At 36.2% G+C, this 13,491-nt stretch overlaps 1 protein-coding gene across 1 annotated transcript; it reads right to left on the bottom strand.

The window, feature by feature from the left end:
• Positions 1-362: 362 nt before the first annotated feature.
• On the bottom strand, positions 363-8,374 carry LOC140041187 (uncharacterized). The gene is made up of 13 exons (XM_072087611.1): positions 8,302-8,374; positions 7,777-8,216; positions 7,550-7,637; positions 6,883-7,023; positions 5,164-5,327; positions 4,583-4,715; positions 4,109-4,285; positions 2,732-2,878; positions 2,384-2,535; positions 1,877-1,997; positions 1,425-1,601; positions 731-1,003; positions 363-637 (listed from the first exon to the last, which is right to left on the bottom strand). The coding sequence occupies exons 1-13, from the start codon at positions 8,372-8,374 to the stop codon at positions 363-365; spliced, it is 2,361 nt and encodes a 786-aa protein (XP_071943712.1).
• Between the last annotated feature and the right edge of the window lie 5,117 nt (positions 8,375-13,491).

The raw sequence follows: 13,491 nt of genomic DNA, 5'->3' as shown, positions 1-13,491 counted from the left end.
AATTATTTCAGTTTTTATACAGTGCGACAACTTGTATTCCGACGTTCGACAGGCTATTAAAAAGTGCTTTGATAATGACCAAAATATGATATTTATTGTACATTTAGCTTGAGAATTACTTTGTTATTAAGACTTCTGATGATGCATAATTTATCTGTAAAGAAATCCAACCTGTTTTTGTTTTATAAATATGTATTATTTCAGTTTAGGACCTGAAGATAAACTATTCGATTCGATCCAGGCTTATATTTACAATGTTGAGTCAATTTCAGTTGATACATGCTGTGTTCTTAGATGACAGGCGTGACAATTTGCTACATTCGCTATCTTCATTGATTTACTAAAACTGTTTTAGATTTCTATTAAATCTTTTCTAATCCATTGTGCATTTGACATCTTCCGTAAGTCGTTTGTAAAATAAACAGTTCATAACCGTCCTCCGAAACGGCACTGGAGTCGATGGTCTCACCGCTCATCTTGCAATCATGTATGTCTGCGTTGTACGAGAATGAGTTGCAGTTGGCAGTGTCTTCACAATACAAGCTACAAACACCAGAACTCACGGATTTTCTAGACGACAGAATAGTGTTAGGTGATTGGTCAGAACTGACGCGTTTAAAGCTTCTGTACTGTCCGACTGAAAACATTAATAAATTCAGTGATTAATATAAACACATTTAATATAGCGGAAGCATTATCGTATTAAGGATTATAAACATTCAAAACTTACATTCAGTTTCACAAATATAACCATATTTGGCATCACAGCTAACACTGTCTGCAGAGTCAATTGGAGTACATTCTGCAGCAGACCACATCGTTGACAGTGGTCCAACGAGAGCGTGCGTCAACTTAGTCAGATAAACGCGTTCATCATCATCGTCAATAGTTGCTAGATGAGCGTTGATTCGTTTACACGCGTTCGCTGCCTCTTGCCACGTAGTTGGTGCAGTTATAACTTTGTAACAAGATGTTCCGTACGTAATCGTCTTGGCCACAGGACCTATGTAATAAATATAAACCAGTTATGTACTAATTAATATTGCTAACATGATCGTTTCCTCAAAGAAAAATAATTAATATAAAAATAAAATGAATATGGTAGAAGTCAATGCAGCCTGCTTTCCATTTGGTCGTTTATGCGCACGTATATATATATTTTTACTTTTGGCATGAGAAAAAACGAAATTAGTCAGAGCTGAGGAACGCCTACGACGACGGAAAGCTTATTTTTTACTCTATAGGCGAATCTATTCGCGCGAGCCAAAATCGTTGTTTCATGCGCATGGGTAATTCATTTTCCACCTGTTTTTACCGGAAAATGCGCAACCGGAATGCGTTAGCTCAGGAATGTTGATTCGCGATTAGATTCGCGTATAGTGGGAAAGGGCGTATATGGCCCCAGACGTAAACAAATAGTTTACCTGTACATTCAAGAGGCCCTACTGTGAAATAAGCTTTTTCGTGACTATCGTCTGTATCTGCTATTAGTATTTCTTTCATCGGTAAATCTTCCTTGCTTGTAATATATCCTCGGTCTTCCCGCCATGCGCTATCATTAATCTGACAATTGCAGGTGTAGCTAGCACTTTGACAAGATCCTTAATACAAGAAAGGCCATAGAAAATATGATACAAGAGACGCCTATACAAAGCCTATATAAGCCTATTACAAAGTTCTAAAAAATGTTTGTCCAAGGCATTCAAACACACTCACATTCACTAAGAAGATTCCAAAATCTTCCTGAATAACAGATGGAATATTAAACAATAATTAATGTTTACAATATTAGATTACCGTAAATACCTATTATTAAAAGTGTGTTCAAGCTTACCAGTAAATTATGACTGAGAAGGCATCAACAAGGTAAACTTACCATCAAGTGAGCAGGGGCATTGGTAAGAATCACTTCCTGGTGACCCTCCCCAGTTAACAAGTTCATCTCCATTAATTGATACCCAACGCGACCAACTAAAGGATACATGGTAGCAGTCAATCTGAAACGTAAAATATATAACAATAAGTAACAATATTTTAAGCTACCAAGACTTGTATCTAACTGAATTGCAATAGTCGGTTAGATAGTATCCAGCGACAGCAGCGGAGGCGGATGGCACAATCTAATTTTACTTGATCCTTTATTTATATAAACACGGTCAATCTTATGATAAAATATAATTATATTATACAGGATTGTTTTTCCTTGTCTATTCCTTGATCCTCAATTTTTTTTCCTGATGGAACTATTGTTGGGATCTTGGGCTCTCCAGACACAGCGGCTATTTACTGCATTATGTGTTTCATACTTATATTTCTTTGTGTGAACAAAATGAACTTGGAATATACTTAAATATATTGGAAATATACAGAGCGAGACATTTACATCAAAATATTGCTGACATTTGCTTGAACCTGTAGTGAGCATGCGCAGCTGAGTGTCACTGATTGGATAGTTGAACACTTTGCTGTATTTTGGATCGTTGTAACCATGGACATAAGTGCGTTCCGGGACGTCGTGGAACACAGCAGTAGTAACTAAAATATAACAAAAGTACCAACAAATTAATAAATAAACAATAACAATAGGTGATCATTTTATTCTAAATGATCACCTAAAAAAACCCCGAAGATTTAATAAACGGCAAGTAGAAACCAAATGTATTTTATAGGCGCTAAACATCTTCCAATAAAACTTAAAACAATAACATTTACTTATAGCAAAGACACAAACCTTCATCTTTGCCAAGTTCAAGATCACAATACGCCCAATATGGATTGTCGCTGCCATCACCGTCTGGATCAATAAGATAAGAGTCAGTCTTTGTGAATCCAGCCGCTTTCACCTCGGCGCATGAACCCAAAATTGGAGGCGCAAACCCTAAAAAGTAATTTATAGATATAATTTTAAATATATATTACTAAAATACCTATTGGAAAATTAATCTTAGATTCATATTCAGAACAATAAATAATAAATTAATGCAACTCTAAAGCTCTGTCTACACTATCAAACTAGTTTGCCAAAAATGTGTGATGTGCCAAAATATAGTAGTGATATGAAATCATCACATATTGGCACTGCATTTTAGAGTTTGATAGTGTACAGCTTTACAACGGTATAAAATACAGTTGTTTCCATAGTTCATTGTTGATGAAGATATATCGGGACGGTATATAATATATAACTATTTGAACATAACTAATCATAATCACAAAATATCACAATAATTTCAACACCAGAGTGATAAATAAGAGGTTGTTTTAATGCAAGACTTTACATTTATTTTTTAGATGATCATCAAAATGTTATGATTAACTTGTCCTAATTGTTAGTTTTCTGGTACAGCGTGTTTCCAAAAGGAATTAAAGTAAAGGTAAGAATGTGTGTCGGCGTTTAGCCGGTTGCTATGATGAAACCATTTACCGAAACGTCGATACATTCTCAATTTAGGCCACTTCTATCCGTTTGAAACAAATGTTGTCTTACCATTGTTCTTTCGCCAATCGTTAGTTCAAACACACATACACACCGAATCATCGCACACCAAATTGAGAGATTAGATTGGACTGCAGCATTTTTTAGGCATATCCTGGGTGATAGCAGTTGCATAGGACAGCAGAAAAGGTGTAGATTGGAGAGAGGCCTTCGGTCTGCGCAGTGAGCTGATAATGACCAACATGATGATGATGATGATGATAATAATAATGATAAAGATGATGATCATCATGATGGTGATGAAGATGATGAAGATGATGATGATGATCATGATCATGATGGTGATAAAGATAATGATGATGAAGATGATGGTGATGATGATGATGATGATGATGAAGAAAATGATGATGATGATGATGATCATGATGGTGATGAAGATGATGATGGTGATGATGGTGATGAAGATGATGATGATGTATGATGATGAAGAAGATGATGATGATCATCATCATGAAGATGATGAAGATGAAGATGATGATGATGATGATGAATGATGATGATGATGACGATGATTTTGATGGTGTTGATGATGATAATGATCATGATGATCATGATCATGATGGTGATGATGATGATGAAGATAATGATGAAGATGATGATAATGATACCTACCTTTACACTTTAATGAACCCAGAGTAAAGAAAGCGTATTCATAACTTTCACCTGTGTCACCAATGTACACTTTTGTGACTGGCAGACGATTTCTATCAGTCAAAAGCCCGCCATCACTTCTTAAATGGCTGTCATTTATATCACAGTTACAGATGAAACCTGGTTTCTCACAAGTTCCTAAAATAAACAAAGTCAAACATTTTGTAGCACAATTCCAAAAACCGTAGATTCTCCTGAATACAGAAAACACAAAATAATAAAATGATAATTATTTAAATTCTGTGTGGTTTTTATGGGTAGGCACTCAAGAAGAAACTTGAAATTGTCAGAAGTAATTTTTCAAATTATAGTAAAATTAAAAAAACTGGAGGTTCTGGATTATAGTCCTAACGAAGAAAAACAAATCCGATTTCATTCATCATGTAATCCGAATTCTCACATACAATTCATCATTACTATTATTTGGTTACTCACCATCTAATCCGCATGCGCACGTCCTGTTGTACGTTTTTCCTCCTCCCCACATGATCATATCGGTGCCGTCTCTTGACACCCACCAGGTATAAGGCGTCGTGTAAGGTCGAATCACCGAATGATGACATTCAAGCTGTACATATAAGACTATACTTTAATCTCAATGTAGGATTGAGCAAGTAAGCTTAAGTAGGAGTGAGCAAGTAAGCTTAAGTGGGAGTGAGCAAGTAAGATTAAGTAGGAGTGAGAAAGTACGATTAAGTAAGAGTGAGCAAGTATAGGTATAAGTAGGAGTGAGAAAGTTAAATAGACGAAGTAGTAGGATTTGATCAGAAGGCTTAGGTAGGACTGAGCAAGTAGACGAAATAAAATTATGTGAGCAAGAAGGCAACAATGTGAGCAAGTGTGTTTAAAGTAGGAGTGAAGGAGTAAGTTTAAAATAAAAAAGTAAGCAAGTCTTAAAGTTATGTAACTCACCAAGTGATTTAATAGGCCAACAATTAGGTAAATGAATTAGCAATAAAACGAATAAGCATAATAGTATAGAAAGAATAAACAAAAATCTGTATTAATATAATAACCTTAATGTACTGTTCACACGATGCTGATTTTTGCACTAGTTGTGTGATCTGTTCCATTGTGTACCCAGTGTAGGTTATTGTCCGTACATACGACCCTGGGTTTTCGTATGAACCCCCGCTAACTAGTAACCGTGTATTGGTGTCGTGCTTAATGATCGTGATGCCTGAAAGTAAGAAGAAGTTATGAAAAAGTCTGGTACCTACTTGGATACAAAAACAACGTAGGCGCGCCAACGCAAGTGAGTTTAGCAATCACAAGGGCCAGATCGGGTGATCCATTAGGTTGTGATCATTCAAATTACTTGCGCTGCGCGCTACGTCATTGCGTTGCGTCGAAGAGTGGGAACTAAGCTTAATGGTTCCAGTAGTCTATGTACCGGTACACTTGTTGATTTGACCGACCAGTTAACCACAGTGTATTACAGGGCGTCGTCCAACCAAGGCACTCTAACAACACTGAGCTCGACTTGCCTAGATAGGAACTCACAACAGTCCTTTGATTTTATGTCTGGCTGCGACAAATACCAATATACTGTACTATACTCTCCAGGGCGCGCGGTGTCGCATATAAACCATTTGATCTCCGGAGCTTAGCATCATGTTGTTAGATTGCCTAACCTCTGTTCCACAAACAATGGTTCGAAAAAGACAAAATATGGTTTCGTCTTTTTATCGAAAGACAAACAATATATTTAAAAGACAAAACATGGTTTCTTACACAAACCACATGGTTTTTGTAACAATTTGGTAAGGAGGACAGAACAGGTGTCGGAAGGAGGCGTTCCATGTGTATCCTTAACATGCAAAAATATGATATAATTTGTTCCATTTCTCCAGATGCATTATTTGTTAATTTTATTAATATCGAGATATTGAGATAGTTAAGTTTATGTCAGGAAAGACATGAATTGTGTATGTGCTGAGAATTTAGATGTTTCTATCTCTATCATCCAACACTACTGCATTGTGTATGTGCTGAGAATGTAGATGTTTCTATCTCTATCATCCAACACTACTGCATTGTGTATGTGCTGAGAATGTAGATGTTTCTATCTCTATCATCCAACACTACTGCATTGTGTATGTGCTGAGAATTTAGATGTTTCTATCTCTATCATCCAACACTACTGCATTGTGTATGTGCTGAGAATGTAGATGTTTCTATCTCTATCATCCAACACTACTGCATTGTGTATGTGCTGAGAATGTAGATGTTTCTATCTCTATCATCCAACACTACTGCATTGTGTATGTGCTGAGAATGTAGATGTTTCTATCTCTATCATCCAACACTACTGCATTGTGTAGGCCTATGTGCTGAGAATGTAGATGTTTCTATCTCTATCATCCAACACTACTGCATTGTGTATGTGCTGAGAATGTAGATGTTTCTATCTCTATCATCCAACACTACTGCATTGTGTATGTGCTGAGAATGTAGATGTTTCTATCTCTATCATCCAACACTACTGCATTGTGTATGTGCTGAGAATGTAGATGTTTCTATCTCTATCATCCAACACTACTGCATTGTGTATGTGCTGAGAATGTAGATGTTTCTATCTCTATCATCCAACACTACTGCATTGTGTATGTGCTGAGAATGTAGATGTTTCTATCTCTATCATCCAACACTACTGCATTGTGATTTTTTTGTTCATCGATCTAATGATTAGTTTTGAAATATAGACTTTATAAAAGAAAATCAAGGAAACTTGCCATCAGTTGAATCTGACGTCATGTCACATTCAACAGTTATCTCATCTCCTGATTGGTCAGTTTCCTCTGGGTTGATTGTTTTCATACCATTCGTTGAATCACCATCTTTTTTTATCTGAGCACAGGAAACCTGGCCATTGACTAAATAAATTGAGTAATAAAGTGGATTTAATATTTAGGTTATTTAAAAATAAACCGTCATTCATGTTTTTATTTTATATGTTTAGCCTAATATTAACGTAATGTTGATTTTTCTTTTAATTAAAACTTTCTCTTTCTTTCGAGTAGGTTACAAAAACAATTGTTTTTCAATGATTACATATATATAAAAACGAAAGATCGGGCAAAATCCAAGAAATAAACGGTTATGTCAGGAGGGAGCTCTTTTGAAAAAAAATCTCCAGAAAGAGGACAATTGGAATGAAACACGATCAATAAAAGTACTCATTTTAAAGTTTTAAACGGCAGCAGCAGCTACAGATAAACCGTTTGATCTCCAGGGCTCAGCATCCTGTTGTTAAATTGTCTTGATTAAAGTTTGTAGTGGTGATTACGTTAATGAACAGCATCTGATTTTTCTTTTCATTCCTCAAGGTTTCATTATTGCAGCAACGACCTAATTTATATAGGTTCCAGTAGGAATCATTCAGATGTAAAATTAACTTACCTTGTTGAAATGTTGTAATCAAAAGAAATAGACAAATCGGTAAAAACATGACGGTATTCCTGTGCGCTTCTGTTATCGAAGTGTACCGCTAATAGAACATAGAACACTCTTGCTACTAATTAAAATCAATTATTATAGATTCTTAATTGGTTCAGAACTTGTGTTCATTTTTAGAAATCAATATTATAGACCGAGTAACGATTATTATCTTGAATATTAGAACAAACATCGTTAGAAGATTGGTATGTTGAGGATACATAACAAGACACCATGCCACCTAAAGTCATTTTATAGACAGTTTTGCAACCTAAAGTCGTTTCATAGACAGTCTTGCAACCTAAAGTTGTTTCATAGACAGTCTTGCAACCTAAAGTCGTTTCATAAACAGTCTTGCTACCTAAAGTCGTTTCATAGACAGTCTTGCAACCTAAAGTCGTTTCATAGACAGTCTTGCAACCTAAAGTCATTTCATAGACAGTTTTGCAACCTAAAGTCGTTTCATAGACAGTCTTGCCACCTAAAGTCATTTCATAGACAGTCTTGCCACCTAAAGTCGTTTCATAGACAGTCTTGCCACCTAAAGTCGTTTCATAGACAGTTTTGCAACCTAAAGTCGTTTCATAGACAGTCTTGCCACCTAAAGTCGTTTCATAGACAGTCTTGCAACCTAAAGTCGTTTCATAGACATTTTGCAACCTAAAGTCGTTTCATAGACATTTTGCAACGTAAAGTCGTTTTATAGACAGTCTTGCAACCTAAAGTCGTTTCATAGGCAGTTTTGCAACCTAAAGTCGTTTCATAGACAGTCTTGCCACCTAAAGTCATTTCATAGACAGTCTTGCCACCTAAAGTCGTTTCATAGACAGTCTTGCAACCTAAAGTCGTTTCATAGGCAGTCTTGCAACCTAAACTTATTTCATAGAAAAATTTTTAACCACTGATATTATTATCACGCTATAAGTATCATTGCATTTATAAAGAAAATGACTTGTTTAGTTGTCTATGAAACGCTCGACTTTAGGTTGCAAGACTGTCTATGAAAAGTTAGACTTTAGGTTGCAGTCTTTTACTTCTTTCTTCACTTGTTTCAACATTTAAGATTGTTTTTACATGAATGAATGTTTTTTTTTTTGAGGTTTGCGGGGGTTTGTGGGGTTTAGCAAAATCCTGTTTTTCCCGCCAAATTGGACGCCATATTGGATTCTGACGTGATGATGTCATCGTATCGACTTGATTCATCAACTACTATGCTAATTTTAATCATTAAAACACAACTGCAAGTAACAAAAACCGTTTATTGATTTCCCTATCCCCTATATATAGGTATTTGTGTGTGTTAATAGGAATTTGTGTGTGTTATATAGGCCAAAATTTAAAAGTGCCGTAACAAATTTTCCCCAAGACCCTGGGATGGGGATTTTTTATGACATTCTATATGGTATACTATCAGAAAAAAAAAAAAAAATTCCTATATTTTTTTCCCGCAAATGTGTATATTAACTGTTCTGCACCCAAAATATTTATAATTTAGCAGATAATTGGTAATTAATCGATTGTTTCCATGGACAATTATAAATAACATACATATATATTGTTTATTAAATCGATCGCCCTTTTATGAGTCGTATGCTACTGATCGATCAAAACGCGCTGCTTTTCTTCTTTTCTCTACTCGACACGTTAGGTGGTCAAAATCTGGTCATTTGATACTTCACGTAGTATATGTAGACTAGGCTATGAATGAGGTAGGTGCCACCCGGAGAGGTAGAAATTCTCATATAACTTTTCTAGACCAGTTTTTTCTGGGGAATCCAAATATATTGGGTAAACGGGCTGTAACCTGAGAACTTTCGCGTGAGGGCGCTTTTTTCAAAATGGCTGCCAGTTACAGTAGACTATGATATCTTGGCAACCACTGGTCATAGAGAGTTGATTTTGGTGTCAAATTGTTTGGAATGTACATGTTCCTATTTGATGTAATAGAAAATTTTGTCAGAAAATGGCCGGAAATACCTCTATTGACCTTTGACCCAATATCTAACAGATATCATATCTCCGTAACTACTGGACACAGAAAGTTGTAATTGGTGTCAAACTCTCCAGAATATAGATGTTTATATTCAAACTAATAGAACATTATCTGTAAAAATGACCGGAAATAACGTTACTGACCTTTGACCCAAAATGCAAGACATTTCTCCTATCTGATCACGTTAATCCTGTCAATTAATTCATTTTGTGCCAATTGGAGGTTGACATTCTCATATTATTTTCTTGACCAGTTTTTCATGTGCAATCCGAGTAATATGAGATAAATAAGCCATAACAAGGCCAAGAATTTAATTCTTTTACTACATACATGCTTCCCTTTAGTGTTTCAGTCTGTATGTCGTGTATTAATCTTCAAGATCGCTCACATCACTGCAATCTGAAAAGTCTTCATATTCATTATGTGTAAACAGTTCCTGGACATCAGTGGGCATCACTGTCTCAATCCATTTAGGCTCCATTTGTTCGTTCCATCCATTGTGTGTACTGTTGTTAACAAAATCATTGACGTCTGCTGATTGCCATTCTTTAGTAATGAAGTTTGCTCTAAGTATATGAAACTCAAGGGTCTGCGGACATAGTGGCAGTAATGATATATCTGTAATCTTGTTGTGTCTGGAAAACTTTCTGTTGAAAATATCATATCTTGCTTGATTCACTTTTCCCCTTCACTCCATACAATGGTGAAACATACTCTTCAAGTTCCTCATACAACTCTTTTGATGGAACATCTGACACTCCAAGGTTGCAGAATGTGTCAACACATTTTTTTTTTATTCCAGAAGCTTCCAGCAGGTACGTTTTCCTTTCCGAACGAAAGCGGAGTTATACTCGTTACCTGTGAAAGCATGGAATCCAATAAGGGATGATTTCTGCACTTTTGTTAAATCAATGTCACTCAATTTCAGTACATTTCGGTATTTCCCAGTGTTTGTATCAATAATTACCCTCTGCCCATCACCCTATGAAATGAGATAGTGAAATGACTGGAATGTCAAAGTCTCCGGAATGGGAACGAATTATTGCTACGCCTTGATTGTTATTTGTTAAAGCATGCTTTGCATGCAGGATGACTTTCGTGTCGGCTTCTTCTTGGCTACTATTAAGCTCCGGAACCAATACAACATCTCAGTTAGTAACGTAGATGCATTCTTTGTACGATGAAAAGTAGATAACATCACTCCTCATATCTGTTAGAATGCTTTCTTTCTTTGACACTAGTACACAGCGAATAAGCTCAATCAATCTGGTCTTGTTTTTGCCGTTGGCAAGGAAATTGTTAAAATCACGGGGCAACTTTGATATTTTTGAGCTTACAATTACTTTTGGTGCAATACCGCGTCTGTTTCGCGCAGTGCTCGACCAGGATCCATAACATCATCTCACTTTATTTTCGAATAGTGGGAAGAAACTCGAAATCAAGGCAAATGGGAAAGTAAGAGTAATATAAGCTAATCGGGATGTTTTAGGAAAGCTTCTTGCCACTTCAACAAAGCATGGTAGAATAATTGACTTTAAGAAAGCCTTTGAGTATCCACTTACCCCTGTCCCGCTAAGCCTTGCTAATGCAGATGGGACAAGACGAACAACTCAGAAAAGTGTCCTAATGGAAATTCTCATCGAAAGTTCAACAGATGTTATAGATCCTGGTCGGGCACTGCCAGCAAAGGCTACTGTCATTGCCTATGTTGTTGACTTGATGGCATTAATCAGAACATTTACATCTTACCCTGATACGTACGAGGATCTTGTAGCAAAGGTTTTCAACAGCATCCCTAAAGGATACAAGCGTGTTGATATTGTTACCGATGCATACCTGCCAAAAAGCATTAAGTCTGTTGAGAGAAACATACGCGGTATTGCACCAAAAGTAATTGTAAGCTCAACAATATCAAAGTTGGCCCGTGATTTCAACAATTTCCTTGCCAATAACGGCGAGAACAAGACCAGATTGATTGAGCTTATTCGCTGTGTACTAGTGTCAAAGAAAGAAAGCATTCTAACAGATATGAGGAGTGATATTATCTACTTTTCATCGTACAAAGAATACATCTACGTTACTAACTGAGATGTTGTATTGGTTCCGGAGCTTAATAGTAGCCGGAAGAAGAAGCCTACACGAAAGTCATCCTGCATGCAAAGCATGCTTTAACAAATAACAATCAAGGCGTAGCAATAATTCGTTCCCATTCTTGAGACATTGATATTCCAGTCATTGCACTATCTCATTTCATAGATGATGGGCAGAGGGTAATTATTGATACAAACACTGAGAAATACCGAAAGGTACTGAAATTGAGTGACATTGATTTAACAAAAGCGCAGAAATCATCCCTTATTGGATTCCATGCTTTCACAAGTAACGATTATAACTCCGCTTTCTTTCGGAAAGGAAAACGTACCTGCTGGAAGCTTCTGGAATCAAAAGCAAAATTTGTTGACACATTCTGCAACCTTGGAGTGTCAGATGTTCCATCAAAAGAGTTGTATGAGGAATTTGAAGAGTATGTTTCACTATTGTATGGAGTGAAGGGAAAAAGTGTAAATCAAGCAAGATATGATATCTTCAACAGAAAGTTTTCCAGACACAACAAGATTACAGATATAAAAATTATAATTACTGCCACTATGTCAGCAGACCCTTGAGTTTCATATACTTAGAGCACACTTCATTACTAAAGAATGGCAATCAGCAGACGTCAAGTCAAGTCAAGTCAAATATCATTTATTATCATTTGTTTTAGGAAAAACATAGAAATTCTGTGAAATTCAATGATTTTGTCAACAACAGTACACACAATGGATGGAACGAACAAATGGAGCCTAAATGGATTGAGACAGTAATGCCCACTGATGTCCAGGAACTGTTTACACATAATGAATATGAAGACTTTTCAGATTGCAGTGATGTGAGCGATCTTGAAGATTAATACACGACATACAGTCTGAAACACTAAAGGGAAGCATGTATGTAGTAAAAGAATTAAATTCTTGGCCTTGTTATGGCTTATTTATCTCATATATTCGGATTGCACATGAAAAACTGGTCAAGAAAATAATATGAGAATGTCAACCTCCAATTGGCACAAAATGAATTAATTGACAAGATTAACGTGATCAGATGGGAGAAATGTCTTGCATTTTGGGTCAAAGGTCAGTAACGTTATTTCCGGTCATTTTTACAGATAATTTTCTATTAGTCTGAATATAAACATCTATATTCTGGAGAGTTTGACACCAATTACAACTTTCTGTGTCGAGTAGTTACGGAGATATGATATCTGTTAGATATTGGGTCAAAGGTCAATAGAGGTATTTCCGGCCATTTTCTGACAAAATGTTCTATTACATCAAATAGGAACATGTACATTCCGAATAATTTGACACCAAAATCACCTCTCTATGACCAGTGGTTGCCAAGATATCATAGTCTACTGTAACTGGCAGCCATTTTGAAAAAAGCGCCCTCACGCGAAAGTTCTCAGGTTACAGCCCGTTTACCCAATATATTTGGATTCCCCAGAAAAAACTGGTCTAGAAAAGTCATATGAGAATTTCTACCTCTCCGGGTGGCACCTACCTCATTCATAGCCTAGTCTAATGGGGTTGCTTGGCAAACAATTAACACGACGGGAAGCCACAGAACGGTGGTCAAAGTGGGCGGATCTTAGCATGAAATTCCGTTGTCTTTATTTTTTGATGACGACTAGAAATAATGTATATTAATTAACCTTAAATATTCAGTTCAAATTACACTTAAACGTGGAATTTTCAAAACTCTAAATAATATTTGAACTTCTAATTTAATTGTTTAATGAAATAACATTTTTATTAGGTTAAAATAGCTGTTGAAAGCGGCGTTTGAATGCGAGGCCCCTATAGCTAGGAAGGCT

Source organism: Antedon mediterranea, chromosome 2 (genome assembly GCF_964355755.1).
Source record: "Antedon mediterranea chromosome 2, ecAntMedi1.1, whole genome shotgun sequence".
In the NCBI taxonomy this organism is placed as follows: domain Eukaryota; kingdom Metazoa; phylum Echinodermata; class Crinoidea; order Comatulida; family Antedonidae; genus Antedon; species Antedon mediterranea.
This window is presented reverse-complemented; position numbering and strand designations above follow the sequence as displayed.